Source organism: Capronia epimyces (genome assembly GCF_000585565.1).
Source record: "Capronia epimyces CBS 606.96 chromosome Unknown aczIQ-supercont1.2, whole genome shotgun sequence".
In the NCBI taxonomy this organism is placed as follows: domain Eukaryota; kingdom Fungi; phylum Ascomycota; class Eurotiomycetes; order Chaetothyriales; family Herpotrichiellaceae; genus Capronia; species Capronia epimyces.
In genome coordinates, this window is record NW_006912905.1 from 814,418 (window position 1) to 832,448 (window position 18,031).

The 18,031-nt window shown below is 54.8% G+C and overlaps 7 protein-coding genes across 7 annotated transcripts in view; 3 read left to right on the top strand and 4 right to left on the bottom strand.

Annotated features, from left to right (window-relative positions):
* A1O3_02116 (uncharacterized protein) overlaps positions 1-2,914 on the bottom strand; it is a gene marked incomplete at both ends in the record, with an annotated part of 3,623 nt that extends 709 nt beyond the window's left edge. The window contains one exon of the mRNA XM_007732259.1: positions 237-2,914. Coding sequence (XP_007730449.1) covers positions 237-2,914 — 2,678 coding nt within the window. The remainder of the gene's footprint in view (positions 1-236) is intronic.
* A 449-nt stretch (positions 2,915-3,363) lies between these two features.
* On the bottom strand, positions 3,364-4,371 carry A1O3_02117 (uncharacterized protein; the record flags this gene model as incomplete). The annotated part of the gene is made up of 1 exon (XM_007732260.1): positions 3,364-4,371. The coding sequence occupies one exon, from the start codon at positions 4,369-4,371 to the stop codon at positions 3,364-3,366; it is 1,008 nt and encodes a 335-aa protein (XP_007730450.1).
* Positions 4,372-4,780: 409 nt separating this feature from the next.
* A1O3_02118 (oxidoreductase) lies at positions 4,781-5,779 on the bottom strand (the record flags this gene model as incomplete). The annotated part of the gene is made up of 3 exons (XM_007732261.1): positions 4,781-5,085; positions 5,188-5,363; positions 5,487-5,779. 3 exons carry the CDS (start codon positions 5,777-5,779, stop codon positions 4,781-4,783), a joined length of 774 nt encoding a protein of 257 aa, XP_007730451.1.
* A 1,182-nt stretch (positions 5,780-6,961) lies between these two features.
* Positions 6,962-8,398, bottom strand: A1O3_02119 (uncharacterized protein; the record flags this gene model as incomplete). Its single annotated transcript, XM_007732262.1, has 1 exon — positions 6,962-8,398. One exon carries the CDS (start codon positions 8,396-8,398, stop codon positions 6,962-6,964), a length of 1,437 nt encoding a protein of 478 aa, XP_007730452.1.
* An 842-nt stretch (positions 8,399-9,240) lies between these two features.
* A1O3_02120 (uncharacterized protein) lies at positions 9,241-11,346 on the top strand (the record flags this gene model as incomplete). Its single annotated transcript, XM_007732263.1, has 1 exon — positions 9,241-11,346. One exon carries the CDS (start codon positions 9,241-9,243, stop codon positions 11,344-11,346), a length of 2,106 nt encoding a protein of 701 aa, XP_007730453.1.
* A 1,990-nt stretch (positions 11,347-13,336) lies between these two features.
* A1O3_02121 (uncharacterized protein) lies at positions 13,337-15,148 on the top strand (the record flags this gene model as incomplete). The annotated part of the gene is made up of 1 exon (XM_007732264.1): positions 13,337-15,148. One exon carries the CDS (start codon positions 13,337-13,339, stop codon positions 15,146-15,148), a length of 1,812 nt encoding a protein of 603 aa, XP_007730454.1.
* Positions 15,149-16,128: 980 nt separating this feature from the next.
* Positions 16,129-17,439, top strand: A1O3_02122 (uncharacterized protein; the record flags this gene model as incomplete). Its single annotated transcript, XM_007732265.1, has 3 exons — positions 16,129-16,392; positions 16,459-16,698; positions 16,966-17,439. The coding sequence occupies 3 exons, from the start codon at positions 16,129-16,131 to the stop codon at positions 17,437-17,439; spliced, it is 978 nt and encodes a 325-aa protein (XP_007730455.1).
* Positions 17,440-18,031: the final 592 nt, after the last annotated feature.

Consider the following 18,031-nt stretch of genomic DNA (forward strand, 5'->3'; position numbering starts at 1 on the left):
TAGTGGTGCTGCTGCTGTCGATGGTGCTGTCTGTGGTGGTGGTGGTGGTGCTGCCTGTGCTGCTGGTAGTGGTGCTGCTGCTGTCGATGGTGCTGCCTGTGGTGGTGGTGGTGGTGCTGCCTGTGCTGTTGGTGGTGCTGTTGATGGTGCTGCCTGTGGTGCTGCTGCTGATGCCAGTGGCGCTGTCGGTGCTGTCGGTGCTGGTTGTCTTGTCGAATTCAAAACTCACCACGCACGACGGTCCCGTCCATCGGAACTGCAGACCTCGATCGGTCGGAGTGGTGACCACGCCGCCCTCCGGCCCACTACCAGTACCCTGTAGATAGTGGACGTCGTGGGGGTGCAGGTTCATCAAGGACAGCGGAGCCCAGCTGAAGGGGAAGAGGTCGAGTTTTTCCTCGCGCGTGAAGAAAAACTGGAAGGGAAAGGATGAAGAAGTCTTCCTCTTCTTGTTGTCTGAAGCCATCGTCGTAGTCGTCTTCTCGTTTTTGTCCTTGTCGTCTAAAGTCATCACCGTCTTCGTCTTCGTCTTCTTCTTGTTGTCGTCGTCTAAAGTTATCCTCTTCTTGTCCTTGTCGTCATCTAAAACCATCCCCGTCGTCTTCTTGGCCAGTAGACGATATAGTTCCGCCATCCGCAACCGAGGATCCTCCACATCCACGATCGTCGTCACGTCCAGGTCGAGGATGTAGCCGATGCAGAGCGGCTCGTCGGCGCTCCAGGACGTCGAGCGGAAATGGAGCGCCGTGATGACAGACATCATGTCCGTGTCGGTAGGTAGGTACTGCGAGATCAAGGCCGCACAGTGCGATGAGATACTGTCGACGAACGGGGGGCGAGGAGCCGGAAGTGGGATTGCGCGGTCGGAGAACTGGAATAGTAGTTTGAAGCTGGACTGGGACTGAGATTGAGAGCTGGACCTGGACCTGGACATGGTACTGGTTCTGCTTCTGGAACTGGATTGGGCCACCACGCCCTCTTCCAGCGTCCACAGTCGCCGCATCCACGTGCACAGCGCGACCCGGAGCAGGAGTTCCTCGTTCGTACACCACGACGGCACGGCCATCAAGTCCGAGTCGAGAACCAACACCGTCTTTGCCCCGCGGTAGACAGAGGCCATTCGGGCCAGGGCTTGTCGTTTGGCGAGGCCGAGGTTGGCCGGTACGCAGAGGGAGTCGATCCAGATCACGGCCTCTGCGTTTGCGTTCGACTTTGCGTCCGGCCCTACATCCTCCTGCCCAGACCATCTTCCAGTTTCTGTTCCTGTTCCTGTTCCTGTTCCTGTTCCTGTTCCTGTTCCTGTTCCTGTTCCTGTTCCTGTTCCTGTTCCTGTCCTTGTCCTTGTCTGTGTTTGGAGGACGAGCGATCGCAGCCGGCGGACCTGACACGCCGGCAATGAATTCACCCCCGGCGGATGACCCAGGCCATCAGACCAGACGTGGGAGATGGCGACGTAGTCTCCCTGATCCGTCAGAGAGAGCGTGACTTGGTCGCCATCCTCGACACTGGCACTCCCACTGCCACTCGCACTCCCACTCACACTCGCACTCCCACTCGCACTCACTGTGATCTTGACGCGTGGATGAACCGGCCGCCCTTCAATGTCATGGCCATCCCGCTCCAAGATGGTCGCCAGTTGGCCGTCGTCGATACGTAGTTCGTGGCAGCCCTCGCACGCCGCAGTATGTGCTGTTCGGTAAGTAGCCACGTCCATCTGAAAAGCCAGACATTTGTTCCAGGTGCATTGCGAATGTGTGGCGGCGGTGGATTTAGACTTGGACTCGGAGTCAGACTTGGACGTGGATTTAGACTTGGACTTGGACGTGGACTTCGATATGGATCCCGATATGGATCCCGATCCGCGCGCCACTCGACTCGCAAAGCAAAAGGTGCCATTATCGAAGGCGACGTCCATGAGATTCAGCTCGCTCGGACACCAGTTCCGACGGTCCATCAGACGCCGCGTCGCGCGACACACGAACTCTGGACTCGGGGCTACCGGCGAAGACTGACTCTCGCCCAACCAGATCCGCCTGCAAATCCACTCGAGCGACTCGACGAGCACGACGAGCAGAATCTCCAAGTCGGCCTCGAGGGCCAGCTTGGACTGGTCGGGCACGACACGCGTCGGCCCGGACATGGGCTCGATGCCTCCATGGTCGAAGGCGGTGAAATTGTTGGTGAGGAACATGGACGCGCGCATCAAGTGCGCCTCGACCGCGTGCAAGTGTTGTCTGCGCACGGTCTTGGGTCGCTCGCCCTCTAGTTGGAGCCAGGTGTTGGCGTGTTGTGGAAGTTTTTCGAGGGTGAGGTATGTGGTGGTGGTGGTGGCGCAGCCACCGCCGTCGTCGTCAGAGCCAGTGATAGTGCCGTCGTCGTGAGAGCCACTGGTGGTGCCGCCGCCGTCGTCGTCAGTGATAGTGATAGTGGTATCAATATAATCTTGGGCGTCAAAGTCATCGCCATCGTCGTCAGAACCATTGATAGTGCTGTCGTCGTCAGAGCCAGAGCCAGTGCCAGTGATAGTGGTGTCAATATAATCTTGGGTGTCAAAGTCATCGTCAGTGATAGTGCCGCCGTGGTCAGAGCCAGAACCAGTGCCAGTAGTATCGGTAGTGATATAATCCCGGGCGTCAAAGTCATCGTCATAGATGGAATGTATGGCCCGCAAGAGACCGAAAAACAACCATTCCTGCAGCAACCTGGTGGCCTGCTCGACGCTCGGTTTGGATCCATCAGCCAATGTCAGGATATTGGCAAAGTTGAGCTCGCCCCAGTAGTTGAGCCGGTAGCCTCGTCGCTCGGGATATGTCTCCAGCGCACCATTGTCGACGGCGACGGCGGTCGGGTCGCAGCGACATGGGAACGACAGCTCGGGGCTGAGAGGTTGGAGGGGTCTCGGGAGATGATTCATGGCGGCGCTAAGGCTTAGGCTACCCACAAGTAGATAAAGATATCTATCTGCGTACGGAGTACTACATCTCCTTTCCGCATGTCAGTATGGACGCGAGGAGCAGGGGAGGCTTGAAACTCGCTGCTGCTAGGTGTGCTGGCCAAGGTGAGTTGTACGGAATAGACTGGCTATGTATGGTGGAAGCCGACGAGGCTGAAACTGGATTAGACTATTTATCTGGACGAGGCTGTGGCTGTGGCTATGGCATACAGTAGTACTGTAGTACTGTAGGTTCTCTCTAACCCACCAGCCATTCGTGTAGAGAGAACCCCAGGATAGTCACCGCCTTTCCTTGACTATATTCTTTGACAGACCAGCGAGACTCGACTCCACAGACAAGCTGATCACCGAATCTGTACTTGTAATCGACTCGACTCGTCAGACAAGCTGACACCGAATCTGTACTCAAATCACTTGTGCACGCCATTGACACCGTTCGTGGAAGCCCCAGCCTCGTCGTACTTGATCTCGAAGCTAAAGGCTGGATCGTAATGCAAAGCCCAATAGTCGTCCCAGATCTTCTTGGTGATGGGGCCGATCTGGCCACCGTTCACGGGCTGGCCGTCCAGGGAGGTGATAGGCATGATCCCGCCGGCGGTGGTGCACATGAAGATCTCGTCGGCGCGGTAGGCCAGCTCGACGGGGACGACTTCCAGACGGACCTCAAAGCCATTGGCCTTTGCAATGTCGAAGACGGTCTTGCGCGTGACGCCCTCCAGAACACCACGGTCCGGAGTGTGGATGGCTCCGTCCTTGATCAGGACAATGTTGTAGCCGGAGCCCTCGGTGATGTTGGCGTCGCCGTCGGTCAGGAAGGGATAGCTGGCGCCGCGGTCGGAGGCCTCCAACAACGCTCTGGTCAGGTCGCCCCATTGCAGGTTCTTGACCGTCGGATCCATCGAGCCCGGCGGCGTGCGTCGCACCGTGCGGGTGATGACGGCGCTGCCCCCGACCAGCTGGGTTTCGGGCGGCATGACCCAGAGATAGGGCTGCAGGAACATGTAGAGGTTGTTGACCAGGTCTTCGGGCCGGCCGGCGCCACGCACGCCCGTGAGCCCGCGCGTGACGATCAGCTCGACAAAGGCGTCGCGGATCCCGCTCCGCGCCACCATGTCGACCAGCACTCGCTTCACCTCGTCGCGCGGCAAGGGCAGCTTCAGCCGCAGCTTGCTGCAGCTCTTCTCCAGCCGGCTGATGTGATCGTCCAGCCGGAAGAAGCGGCCATCCCACACCGCGGGCACGTCGTACGTCAGGTCGCTGTGCAGGAAGCCTTGGTCCATCAGCGGGATGCGCGCCTGCGACAGCGGCACCAGCTCGCCTTCGATCCACGCCACGCCCTGCGCCAGCGGGTTGGTGCTCGCCTCCAACACCCGCAGCCGCGACTGATAGCCGGCAAACACCTTGTCCATCGAAGCCATCGAAGCTCGTGGACTGCAGACCGGGGAGATGAGGTGGGAGGGGAGGTGGGAGGGGGGAACTAGAAACTGCAACCTGCAACCTGGGAGCTGGGAACTGGGTGCGCTGGGTTGGGGTTGGGTTTCTGGCCTGGCTCATCGGTGCGGTGCGTGTGCTGGGATCTAAGTACTCTAAATACTCTCTACTGCGTATAGAATCGAGCCGTCACTTACCTTCCACAATGGGAATTCCCTCTATCCCTCCGCAATCGCAGGGAAGCTGACGGCGAGGTGGGTACAAATGGGGAGGAGAAGACCGCTACTAGTGACTGCTAGTGACTGACTGACCTGCTTGCGGAGAGGTGTCACGGTGTTGATAAAGTGCACATTGGAGATAAGACGACAATACACCGCAGGTAGTCATTGCATGTACTCAATACGCCATCCACCCTCCATCCACCGACACCAAGGCTCCATTAGACACGCGCGCCGAATCCGAGGCATAGAAAGTCACCATCTCCGCGACGTCGGCCACGTCGACAATAGTCGCGCCGGGATTCCCTCGTTTCAACACCTCGAACCCCTCTTCATTGATGCCTGCTGCCAACCCATCCCCGATGTTGGTCATCATCTGACCCGCCAAGAATGCCACACAGCGGATCCCCTTGTCGTTGTAGAAGGCGGCGGTATGTTTGGTCAGGCCGACCAGCCCGTGTTTGGTAGCCACGTAGCCAGCGCCTAGAGGAGAGAGAGAGGAGAGTGAGACTATGGTTCGAGAAAGAAAGAAGAGCCATCGACATCTGCCTGAGGCTTGAGGCGGGAAGAGTCTGACAAACTTACCTGCCGCACTGCCCCTGATGCCCGCCACCGACGCGATGTTGATAATGACGCCCGCCGGCGGCTGCTGCGACAGCATCTGTTGCACGGCGAGCTTGCTGAAGAGATAGGGCGCGGTCAAGTTCACGGCGACCAGCTTCTGCCACAAGTCTCGTTCCAGCGTGCCCACGGGATCCATGCTTGGGTCGGGCCACGAGAAAAGGTTAGGTTAGGGACATTCGAAGCCTGATAGAGATTGATAGAGTGTTGATGAGCAGCCGAGCCGGCCTTTCACCACTCACCCCTCATCACTCATCACTCACCGGTCAACGATGCCCGCATTGTTGACGAGCACATCCAGTCGCGCAAACGTAGCCACCGTCTTCTGGTGCACTTGCTCGATCGCCGCTTCGTCTGTGATGTCCGCCACCGTCGCCAGCAGCCGATCGGGGTGCGCCGCGACAGTCGTCAGTTCTTGCGTCGCTTGCGCGAGTCGCTCTGCATTGCGGTCGCAAATCGACACCGACGCCCCTGCTCGCAGGAAAGCCGCTGCGATGGCTTTGCCCAGCCCGCCTGCTGCGCCGGTGACAAGACACACTTTCCCGGAAAACGCCATGGGCGGTCGGCTAGTTTTTGGATTTGTAGTTGTATGTACTGTAATATTGATCCGTACTTTGTAGTTGTATGTAATATCGATCCGTACTTTGTCGTTGTAGTAAGTAACGAAGCTGAGAGGCTGCTGATACTGGGACTCGGCATGCTGATCCTGCACGTCTTACGTCTTTATATCCGTACGTTCTCGGTTATGCATGCAGCTGTGGCATGATGCATAAAACAACCCCGGCGGGCGGGCCTCCCCCAGATCCGCGTCGATATGAGGAGAGATAGGCATCCCATCCCATCCCGCACTAGTCTAGTAAGTCATTGCTGGTGGAGTGATGCGTGCTTTAGGCTCTTATCACCAAGGCTCTCACGCTCTTAGTCTCTAACAGGCTACTGTAAGGGCTCACGCTCTCAAGCTCAGGCTCCCGGCCACGTCCGGGGGTCTAGATCTGTCGTAGGACAAGCCGACGGGATTGACCGTCATGCTGTTGCATCGAGACTTGATCCCACTGTATCTATCTGTAGGTTGACTGGACATTTCCATTGGCATGTGTCAAGCAATTAATTGATTCTGTACTCGTAGCTCCCACTACTACTGCAGTCGAAGCGAGTGACCCGTCTGAGATGACCCAGATGCCCGGCCTCAGGTTGAATACGGGGACGTTGGGTACGGGCTAAGCCTTAGGCCCCTAAGCCCGGGACAGGACTAAGGGACCACTCCACTGCCTGCTAGGCATGTATCTACCTAGTAGGTACCTAGGTATGGTATGGGGCAGATGCATGATCAATAGAACACCAACACCATCACCATCACGGCATGAGAGAATCATTATTAACGTCCATATCTGTGATTGCGGACTGGCTCAGGACACCGTCCTAACCATCTCACCTTGCCGCTTCAAACTTGTAGCCCTTGCTTTTGACTGCATATAATATAGGCATTGGCTCAAAGTACTCCGTACTCCGTACTTTCCAAAAACGCCGGAATCATGATATTAGTGGCACTGAGAACCTCTCAGCTAATTAGAGTTGCTTTTCTTTCAGGGTGTCATGAGCCCTTCCCTGAATCTTGCGTAGATGCTGCCAAATCGTTGTGTGATAACACTCTTCTATTACCTTGTCGACAAAGCTCGGCGATGTCGTTATCGTTGTCGTTGTCGTAGGTATGGTGTCCGTGCCGGCAACTGGCCTTTTCTTATATCCCCTTCTCTTGCGCCGGCTCAGCATCGGGCTCGATTTTCGGCTTCGGGCCGTTCTCGTTCTCTGGCAGAGACTCGCGACGGGTTCCAGCCTCGAGCTCGTTGCACGCCTGTCTGAAGCTGGACGATTGTTTGGTCTCAAACCATGCAAAATTCTTCACGTTCGCAAGCTCCTCTTTCCACCAGTCTTTCGGCCATTGCGCCGCCCCGTACTTGGCCCCGATGATTCCTTGAAGGCAGGTCACTGCCCACTCCCGGCCCGCAAATGGCCACGGACTCGTCGCCAGCACGAAAAAGATCCAACTGAGGACATCGAGAGCACCCGACCAGAAATCGAACAAGTCCTGGCTGCGGAGCAACGCACACAACTCGGCACACAGATCCATGGTCAGAGAAGGGACGTAGTTGGCCCATGTTACAGGGTACTCAACGATCCGGGTTGCCATCAAGATGCACTTTGAGGGGGTGTTCTGGTTCAGCATTTCCGCATACAAAATCGCAAACTGCTCATCTACCCTGTCGCGGAGGTAGTACAGGTACTCAGGACTAGGAGGCGACGGTACACTGGCATGGTCCTCCGATGATGGAGCTCGGTGAACAGCGTCGTACAACGACAGGAGCTCACAGGTGTTCAAGCAGTGCTCGAGGACAGGGCCGGTGGCCAGATGACCCTGCGAGGCTTCTAGTCGTACAAACCCCGGACTGTATGTCGCCCAGGGAGGACGGTTGAACGGATGTAGTCGTGGCGAAGGACTCACATAGGTTGGGTGGGTACCCAGCATGGTTGCACAGACCCTGTCGACATGGACAACGTACGCGAGAGCCACGGTCAGGTTATGGACGCCGCCCCGGATATTGACGAGATGTCGCATGGCTGTCCAGTTCATGTTGAGTTCGCTGATTCTCCCACGAGTGACATTGTATGATAAGAGCACACATAGGACCAGGAGAGCGACTTCGATATGCAGAGGGTTGGGTGGGCCCTGGGTAGTGCTGGCGGCTAGCTGGTTGCGGAAAATGTTAATCAACTTGGTATAGAGGTCCAGTGACTCTCGTGTCTCAGCAAAAGTGCATCTGGAAATCGCCATGTCGGTCTGAGCTTGAGTGATGATGCCCATACAATACGCCCGGTTGGTCAAGGCCACCTCCAGCATGCGGCTCTTGTACCCCGGCGCGAGCAGTGGCCCTCGAAATATGCCCGCCAGCCGATCAAATACCGAGTTGAAGAAATGATGGAAGAGCACTCGAAGCTCGGAATTAAGCGGGTCGTCGACTGGGATCTGTGGGAGGCCATCCACTCCATCTCGGCCGATGTCCCCAGGGATCTGTTCCGGCTGCTTCTTTCGCGGCACCTTGACCTTGACCGGCTGCTTGGCCGATGTCGGATCATATAGGCGATGGCTCATTAGTTTGCAGTTGGCCAAAGGGCACATGGGCACTCGGCAGGTCCGAGGGATCGAAACCTGTCTTGCGGCAGTCTTGCTACTCGCTGCCGACCATGTGGGACGTGGGAGGAGCCTGGGGACCAGGGTGCGTGTCGGACCAGGCTCACTTTGGCCATGCGGACGGCGACGGCCCAGGGGACTGGGTAGAATTGGCTTCGGAAAGGTGTTCATTTTGGGATTTGGAAGCGGATCAAGTATGGAGTAAATGATGTCTGTCTGTCTGTCTTTCGAGACTGGGGAGTAGGGAGGGTCGGCAGGGGAGGTTGGTGGAACCAGTTGCTCAAACAGAGGAGTCACACAAGGTAGACAACAACCACGCCACTACGCCCTCATGGGATTGTTGAAGGAACATTTCAAACAATAGGGGTGTAGAAGCCCTTGGTCGAGGTTCTGGATGTATCCGTCCAGGTACTAGGTACTCTGTACTCGTCTGTGTTTACCACTGGCGGTTACAGGTAATGGCAAGTGCAGGAAGCATTAAAGGGGCGGCGGGGTCCAGCGCCAGTGTCAAAGCATCTCGGCGCCGAGCAATCACGGCAGTGCTGGATCGGGCCGGCGGCAAATGACTCAGCAGCGTTAAGCCTGCCCAATAACTTGGAGAGACTCGGGTTAGGGGTGGGGAGCCTCTACACTCGAGTATTGGGCCGCAAGTACAAATACGGTGGAGGATCTTTGCGCGCAGTGAAAACTCGAAGTCCTTGAGACAATCACTACACCACCTAGCTGTGTCCGCTACCACTAATCACCAGGACCCTCCTGGTACCGTGCCCCATACTTCATGCCGTCTTTCAGGGAAGCGGCTGTTCCGATACACGTACAATGTGCCTACCATGGCTCATCAAGACATGTCTGTTGTCATGTCCGCCACATTGTTGGCACTATTAGCCATCACGTTGTGGCGGTTCCGGGGCCGACCAGAGATTGACCACCTCGACAAAATTGCCATCTCTGTGTCAGCCACACTTGCTGCCCTTGTCCTGCTCGCAATTTGGCGGCGGCCACAAACAAAGATCGAGTCCTCACCTCTACCGTCTGGATCGAGGCCCAGTGGCGCCAGTTTCTCCTATGAGCCATTGGAAGAAGGGCAAATCCGACTGCTCCAATTTTGCCCACAGGAAGTAGGTGAGGAAGATTCGCTTTGTGTCAAACTCTTTCACGCGAAGCTAAGCATGGCCCCTGAGTATGTGGCCCTTTCTTATTCTTGGGGAAGTGACGATGAGACGACGGCTGTCGAGATAGTCGTCAATCACCAGAGATACAGGGTCTCACAACATCTTGCGGAAGCTCTGCATAGAATGAAGATGAACAACATCACCAACATCTGGGTGGACGCCATATGTATCAACCAGCGTGACATAATCGAAAAGAGTAAAGAGGTGACAAGGATGTTTACGATCTATCGTACGGCCACAATGGTTGTCATTTGGCTTGGACAAGACATTGGTCTGGACGGAGATGCGCAGAGATTCATCGACCTGGTCCACGACTTTGACCAGCCTTGGGAGAAGCATCATGACGATGTCAAGACGTTGCAAACTGCTTTGAGTGGACTGGAGCGGTTTTTGTTACAGCGCTACTGGAGTCGCGTTTGGATTATCCAAGAAGTCGCAGCAGCGAGAAGAGCTCGCGTGTTCTGGGGCCCTTATACGGTTGAACTGCCATCCTTAGAAGCCCTAATGAGAGAGCACCTTGAGTGGATTGGGGACCTCGCTGTTGTGCCGAGATATGCTCAGACAGTTTTATCTGTTCGCGCAGCATGCCGAGCACAGCAGCAGCCTCGGTTGCTGGAGATATTGGCCATGACCAGTGACTCAGAGACCAGTCATTTGCGAGACAAGGTGTACGGTCTTCTCGGTCTGGCGTTTGACTGGACCATCTATGTCCGAGAGCCGAATTACTCGGAGCATGTTTCGGAAAATAGTCTTTGCTTGGAGATGACAGGTGCTCATATCAGCTGGTACAGTTCGGCAGATATCATCTTCTTGAGGAGCATGCACCCTGCTCAGCGAACATTGCCCTCATGGTGCCCCGACTATTTCCACCTCCAGGTTGACGACTTCGACAAGAACTTGCTTTCATATGTGTGCTTCAAAGATGTCAATTTGGCATGGGAGAAAAGACGAGCGTTTGGAGCTTCCGCCAGGATGAGCGAAGTCATGCCCGACACGTTTCACATATCTGGCAACAGACTCACATTGAAGGGTAACTGTTTGGGTCGGATCACCGCTCTAGGCAGCATATTGGGGGAAGGTGCAGGAAACTGCAAGCTTGACCGTCATTCTCCAGCGGTCGAAGCCACGGTCACAGAAATTGCAAAGGCTTTCCGGCGACTACTTTTGCTCTGCCATAGTCAGACTTTTGGACATCTCAGCGGGCTAGACTTTCTCGCGTTGCTGTACGCGCTTCCTGGAGAGGCATTCGGGAGTGTCCAGTGCACGGACCTGAGATCATGGCTAGCCGACCACGAGGAATTCTTCCTGATGTTCGGGCTCAAATTCCAACCTGTGCCTAGCCGCGACGGAATCGCGGTCAAGATACGTGGCAGAGCCGAATCCTTCTGTATCCGGGAAGAGTGGAAGGAGTACTTTGGGCTGAACGATGCCAACGCAAGAACTTCGACTCGTCGGCGACGTGAGTATCCTCTGGACTCTGTGCTGAAATCCATAGACTTGACTCTTCAGGAGCGCCTTCGGCTTATGTGCATCCGTGATCAGACTCTCCTCGGTTGGGCCCATCGGGATGCTGAGCTCGGAGATGTGGTATGGCATCTGGAGGGGTGTACTTTGCCAGCCATACTTCGGAGATCTCCAGCGCTGTCAGAAGAGCATGGGATGGACATCTATCAACTTGTTGGCCATGCCTACGTCGACCCAGTCATGGCGAGTGGACGGTGGATAGCGAGGGAAAACAAAAGCCGGCTGGTTCATATCTGTTGACTCCCCAGCACTCAGAAAGTAGACTTTGTGAGGGTTATAGTTGGATGGGAAGGCCTCAAGTGCGTCCATGTGTTAAGCTACTGTAGCAAATCAGCTCGTTAGCGCTAGGCCAACTTAGTGCTCGGAGTGCACGGATAGGCATGATAACAATATAGATAACTCCGTACTGTCAATGAGACTTGGAACGCTGAAAGGATTGGGTAGCCTTGCGGCAAGAATCTGGCCAGTGTGACCAGGGGTAACAGCGAGCTCAGTGATTTCAAGCTCGTGTCCGAGACACAAGTCAGGCCAAGGGTACGCGACCCTTAGATAGTGCTTGCCGTGCGGAGTACGGAGTACAATATCAGTAATTACTTTCCCTTAACTGAGATGACTAGAGTCGGGGGGTGGAGGTGCCCCCATCCAGGTGTGGTGAGCTTTTGTCTCAGATCGTATGTGTTACATCTCTTCTCGAATCCCTCCTCCGTAGGTAGGTGATCACTGTAGTGTTCTTTTGCGAATCAGAAGATCTCGCCAGGTAAAGGTAAGGCTCTGCTGCAGCTGCTCGGAGGTGCGGCCCTAGAAGGGACGAATGCAGGGAGTCTGTGGGCATGCATGAATGGTTGGCAGACCCAGGTGGATGGCAGCTGCGAGGAATTGCAGAGCAAAAGCAGTGGCTCGAGGTGTCATTCGTTCAGGAAAGCCGTCAAGCAGACGTCCGAAGTGGACGTCGTGGAGATTCCCAGACTTCAGAAAAGTGACAAAAGGATGGAGAATTGCACGGATGCTAAATGAAGTGATTTCCAGCTCCTCCACAGCAGCTGTGGTGATTCGACCAGGGGATCAGTTGTTCATCTCCCGCTGTCTTTCACAGGTGCCGCCTAATGCAGGAACCGATGCGCTTAATTGCTGCGCACAGGCTCTAGTGGCACTATTGGCGCTCTAGGTTCAACTCTTAGGCTACTTAGGCGTGGCTAGTGACAGCTGGGCACACCTAAAGCTGCCTAGAGCCCTGGCATGAACCACCACGGGCTCCTGAGGGCCGTTCAGAGACTCCACCAATCGAATTTGTGGCGTCTGCCTCTTGTCCAATTGCTCCAGGGGGGCTGCTTCTGCGGCACCTCGCCCCCGGCCTGCGCCTTGGGAGTTGGACTGAGCTGACCTGATGTATCATCGCTGCTCTCGTGCTGCAAACTCTCTCTCCCTGCCTTGCTTCCTTGAATACGTTTCGTCGCAATCGTCCATCCAAGGCATCCTGTCGATTGTTCTTATCGTCCTCACCCTCCTACTAATGCAGTTTGTCCTCTATTACACTCGTTACTTCTAATATCGATCCCCCCGAGGCTTCAGAATATTTCCAGTGTTTGTCTGGACGAAAAGACGACGAGCTACACCCCTCGACGTCCCAAAAACACCGTCCACAAGCGCAAGACGACTTTTGAACCGACGCTCGAATCACCCCTCAATGTGGGATTCCTCACCTCGTTGGAAATTACACATACTCTCTCTACGGGCAATTGACTCTGCCATTATGCAGTAGTAACATTGGAGGTGCGTGATCCACCTTGTCCTCCGTGTCTCATGTTGGAAACTTATACCTCTTTCCTAGACTTCAGGATCTCGCAATTCTTTCAGTCTACCACTCTAGCTGAGCTTCTTGCCAGCTGCCGCTCTTTCGAAATCCGACGCTTCTCAGCAAAAAGAACTCAATTGCGCTGCCAATACCGCAACCTCGTTCGCTACCACGTATAAACTTAACCACGCTCGCTTACAATATTACCCTCGATCCTGTTGCACGTACGGATTCATACCGAACCCAATTACGAATCATTATTGCAGCAGGCTTTGTTCACAACCGACATATATCCTACATCTGTTTTACAAGTGTTTATGAGACGGTGGTTGTGAATTTCATGTCTGGATTTACTTCGCTGCTAGCATGGAAAGACCAACGAAACGGATAAAAATCTCTAATCCAGAAATACGAAACCCACGCGACACAGGTTCCAGAATGACCCAAGGGCTCTTCACGTCTGAACTTGGTATCCGAGGTGACGGTTCAAACGGCAATCCCAAGGCCACCCGTACGATTTCCTTGACCGACTTTCATCGAAGAAACATCTATGGAGAATACCAGCGTCTTCCCCGTCCCATCCTGCCACGAAGAAATGCAGGGATATACTTAGCCCCGAGAGCTCCCGATGCCACCGTCACGGCCAGTGTTGTCGAGGTCAATCTCAATGATGGAACTTCGATCTCCAAACTGACCGAGGTTCCTGCTGCAACGACGGGCGCCGTCGTGTCTTTGTCAGAAGTCGGTTCTTTGACCATTCCTGGAGCAGCAGCTGCTAGCAGTGTGCTTGACTCCAGCAGCACCGATTCGTCTCAGGAAACGATCACCACACCTCCGCCAACACCTTCACCATCCGACAGCACTGTGACCACCACACCGCTGAGTTCGACTACATCCTTCCTGTCTTCAACGTCAAACAACACCACTACATTTCTCGACACCGCCACAAGCCAGCAAAATACCGTGACTGTCACAGCGACGTCCACGTTTGAGGTCTCCTTTATTAATGGCACTGTTATTGCAGTCGGATCCACTTCCCTCTTGTCAGCTCCAGAAACGAGCACTATTCAAACTACGACGAGCTTGTCTAGCAGCGATTCTGCCACCTTCACTTTTGGCCAACCGGTGACAACGTCGTCTTCGTCATTTGGAGACTCGGGAACAACAGCCAACAGCGCGGCAGGGACTTCTGGATCCTTCACTGGCGTCGCAGGTGCTGGACCAGCAGGCTCACCCACAACGTCATCTGGATCTGCAGCAACATCAGACTCCGATGCTGGATCTGGGTCTGGTGGAAATAGCCCAGGCTTGACACCTACACAACAACAGGTGGTGGGAGGCGTTGTCGGGGGTGTGGCGGGTGTGGCGGTGATCCTGATCATTTTGCTCGTGGTTCTTCGCTGGTATCGTCGGCGAATGAAGGCACTTGGCCAACTGCCCGAACAGCGAGCTGCGAGAGAACTCACCGGCGATGCCGGAAACTCGTACCCTATGTCGCAGTCGCAGCGATCCTCTACCGTCCCACTTGCTGCTGCAGTCACCAATAGCCTCAAACGTCTGCGCCCCCATAGCAACCAGACCTTGGCCACCACCGCCACTGGAGCTACTGAACCCAACGTCAGAGATTCGGAGCGGGGCTTCCAACGCATCGCCGGTAGGAAAATCGCTCCAGTGCTCAGCAGTGGGGGGGATCCTTATGGAGGCAATTATGGTGCGTTTGAGAAGGATGCTGTGGCCGGGCCTGGGGATCCGTTGAACAACCCCGAAAGGGGTCTTTCAGGGGCATCGTTCTATCGCGACAGTGAGGGATTTTACGGAGGGAAAGGAAGCCACTCACCCACATTTCCCCCCTCGCCGACTACTGCAGCGACGGGTGGTTGGAATAGAGAAGGAGGAATGCATGGAGATGATGGACTTAACACAAGGGATTTTGCCGACCCTCGAAATATGGCCGTCCCGAATACCAGTCAGATATCTCTGGCCACGCCCAGCCGCCCTGAAGGGTATGCAGTGATGCGACCTAGTCCAGCTCGAACTCCGGTCACGCTCAGTCCTGCTGCAAGTTCCATCCGGTTGCCTATTCAACAACCTCCGATCATGGCTGAAGACGTGCCTCCACTTCCCAGCGGCGGACTGATGCCCGGGTCGACACATGGAGACGGAGTGGGGAGAAGTCTTGCTAGCCTTGACGGTAGCAGGGTGAGCCGCAGTAGCGGACGCAGTGGCGGCAGGTTCATGGAGAATATGTGATGCTCCATGGCTGGATCTCCACTATATGGTTTGCTTTATTCTCATTTTATTTGTTCTTTTGAGCGAGGAGCCTGGAGTTCTCAATCTGACAAACCAGGGCGGATGGATCTATGGGAACTGGTCGCGATTTGAGTTGCCTGATTGAGGCCGTCTATATGATACCCATCATCATTATCATCAGTATCAGCATCAGCGTTTATGTTCAAGGAACAATTTGCTTTGTGTGTGTGGAGTGTATCTGGAGGGGGTTTGGTAGTGGTACCAGCTAGGAGAATAGATGTGAGCATTCGTGCACGAGTATGGCATAGTCGAACTGCTCCATGGTTTTGTGATATGTTTGCTCTAGAGGGCAGACTTTCTACCCTAGCTGTAGGAAGCGTGTAATTCTCTGCACCCAGCGCAGTCCCTGGATACGGTACTGTGTAGGTACTGCGTACTGTACCATCACTCGGTGAATGGCGCAGGGGTCCTGCACTACTGTCAGCTTGTGTAACACTCACTGGTTTGTGTGTTTGCCTCATTTTCCACTTCCACTTCAGCCACCACCCGCCCCCCTGCCCCAGGTGTCACTTCTCATGCGCCCGCCCGTCTACTCGGTAAGCCAATGGAGCTCATACTATTATCTCGTAGTCAGTAATTACCGTTAGGCTCTGGCGAAGATACCTCCCGTCTCTGAACCTTGTATCTTACCGCTTGTGACCTTGCCTGGTATTCAGTCCTGCAGTACTAGTTCCCCACCGCATGCCAGTGTCCGTGAGGTAGTCAGTCCTCAAAGGTGAGCCAGCCTTATTACTCAATTGCTGCGTGGTTTCAGACTGCTTGCTGTTGAATGCCATCGATGTCGATGATCTGATCTTGGACTACTCAATCCTGACTTGACCCCTCTCCATCAAGACACTCTCCGTACTGTACATCAAACAGTACTCTACTCTTTTAAGACACTCTCCGTACTGTACAGCCGTACTCTACTCATTCCCACCATGCGCCCACCGTCGCCCGCCTCAGATCGCTACGAGCACTTCATTCACACCCGCTCTGACGCGACGACGGTCCGAATCCCGTTCCAAGGATACGGCATGGCGCCTGCATCAGATGTGGCTCCACGGCCAGCGACGGCGACGTTCAACGAGCCCGAGCCACGACTCGACTTCTCTTCGGGGCTGGGGTCAGCCGCGTCTTTCGTGCCGACTCCATCTTCGACGATCGACGTCTCGCAGACTGGGAAAGAGGCCGCTCCAGCTCACGTATGTTGCCAACATCAAGACCACTCCGCTGTACCCAGACACGTCATGATTGATGCCCTGTCGCAGCATTTTTCCGACATGTGGAAAGACTACTACAAGTACTTGGCTGAGGAAGATGATGACAACAAGGAGGTGCACGAGGCGGTCGATCTGCCGCTCGAAAAGACCGAGTTTGAGCCGCTGTTCGCGGTGGGCGATATCGTGCGTGTCCAAGCCGCACCGGGCGAGCCTTGGGCTCAGTATGAGGAAGCCTTGGAGGGATACTATTCTACCCAGAAGTTCGAGATTATGGGCGCTTACTTGATGGTGAGTTAAGTTTCCAGTTCCTCATGAGTCGGGGTGGTCAAAGAGACACAACACATAAGCCAGATTTGGCATTCACAACACACAAGCCAGATTTGGGATTCGGGCTGGCCTGTCTGTGCAGACCCAATCGAACACTGGTGACTGAGTGAGGGAGATGACTTGCAGACCCCAACCAAACACTGGTGATTGAGTGAGGGGATGACATGCTGGTGACTGAGTGAGACTGAGAGAGATGACATGCTGACAGCCTTTTCTCTTCTTCACCAGGGAAGCGGTGGCGAGGTCGACGACAACTGGTACCGGAATGCCGCTATGACTGAAGGTGGCATACAGAACATCAATTCCGGTAGTATGCAAGGTGGCATACGGGATTTCAATGACCACGCCACCGAAGCCGCATTCGCTGCCTTTCTTGGATCCGGAGCTGGATATTGGCTGTACCGCCTCAAGCCTACCGGTCTGGACGGTCCTACCCCCCAATTCCCCATGGCAGACATCATGGTCTGGAAGGAAGAGCACCTGCTCTTCGATGCCGAAGCTATGGATTTGGACGCCGACTACGACGACGACTATGAGGACTACGATGACAACCACTACGGTGAAAACAACTACGGTGACAACAACTACCACGACAACCACTACGGTGACAACCACGGCACCGGCACCGGCACCGGCACCGGCAATGGCAATGAAGTGGAGATGAAGTGGACCCAGACCTGGGGCGGTGCTCAAATGGAGTAGCGGACCAAGACACAGAACACAGTAACGTCGCATATTCACTGATACAATACGACACTGGACTGGATTGGACGGATTATTGGTACCTGCAGGGCTCTGGCTGGGAGGGATCTTGGTATCTGGCTAGCTACGTAGCTACAGACAGTACCTACCTAGGTACCTAGGTACCTTGGGTGTATGTCGTGGCTGCAGCTGCACATGGGCAGAAATGTACGGAGGATGTCTCTCTCTCTGTCTCTCTTCCACACACAGGATAGCTTCGATTGCCGATTCAGGTAGTTGATGCGAGCGTGGTAATTTGTCATTTGGCTACGAGTGGTCTCGGAAAGCAAATAAAAATGAAAGTCACGTTCCATTCATTGCATTCCCAATTCCGTCCGTCAGGGTATCTCGGTAGTTTAAGCGCCTCAAGCACTTCCGCCCTGTACATGTCGGCGTAGCATTTCCTGTCTATTTACATCATGTCCTTATCCATGCACTTTGGTCTCGTCTGTATCCGTGCTCTTCAATTTTTGTGGTGCGGCAAATATACCTGCGAGCGATATGCTGGATTTGTTGCGCCATACCTGGATTCTGTTTCCTGTTTCCCGTTTCC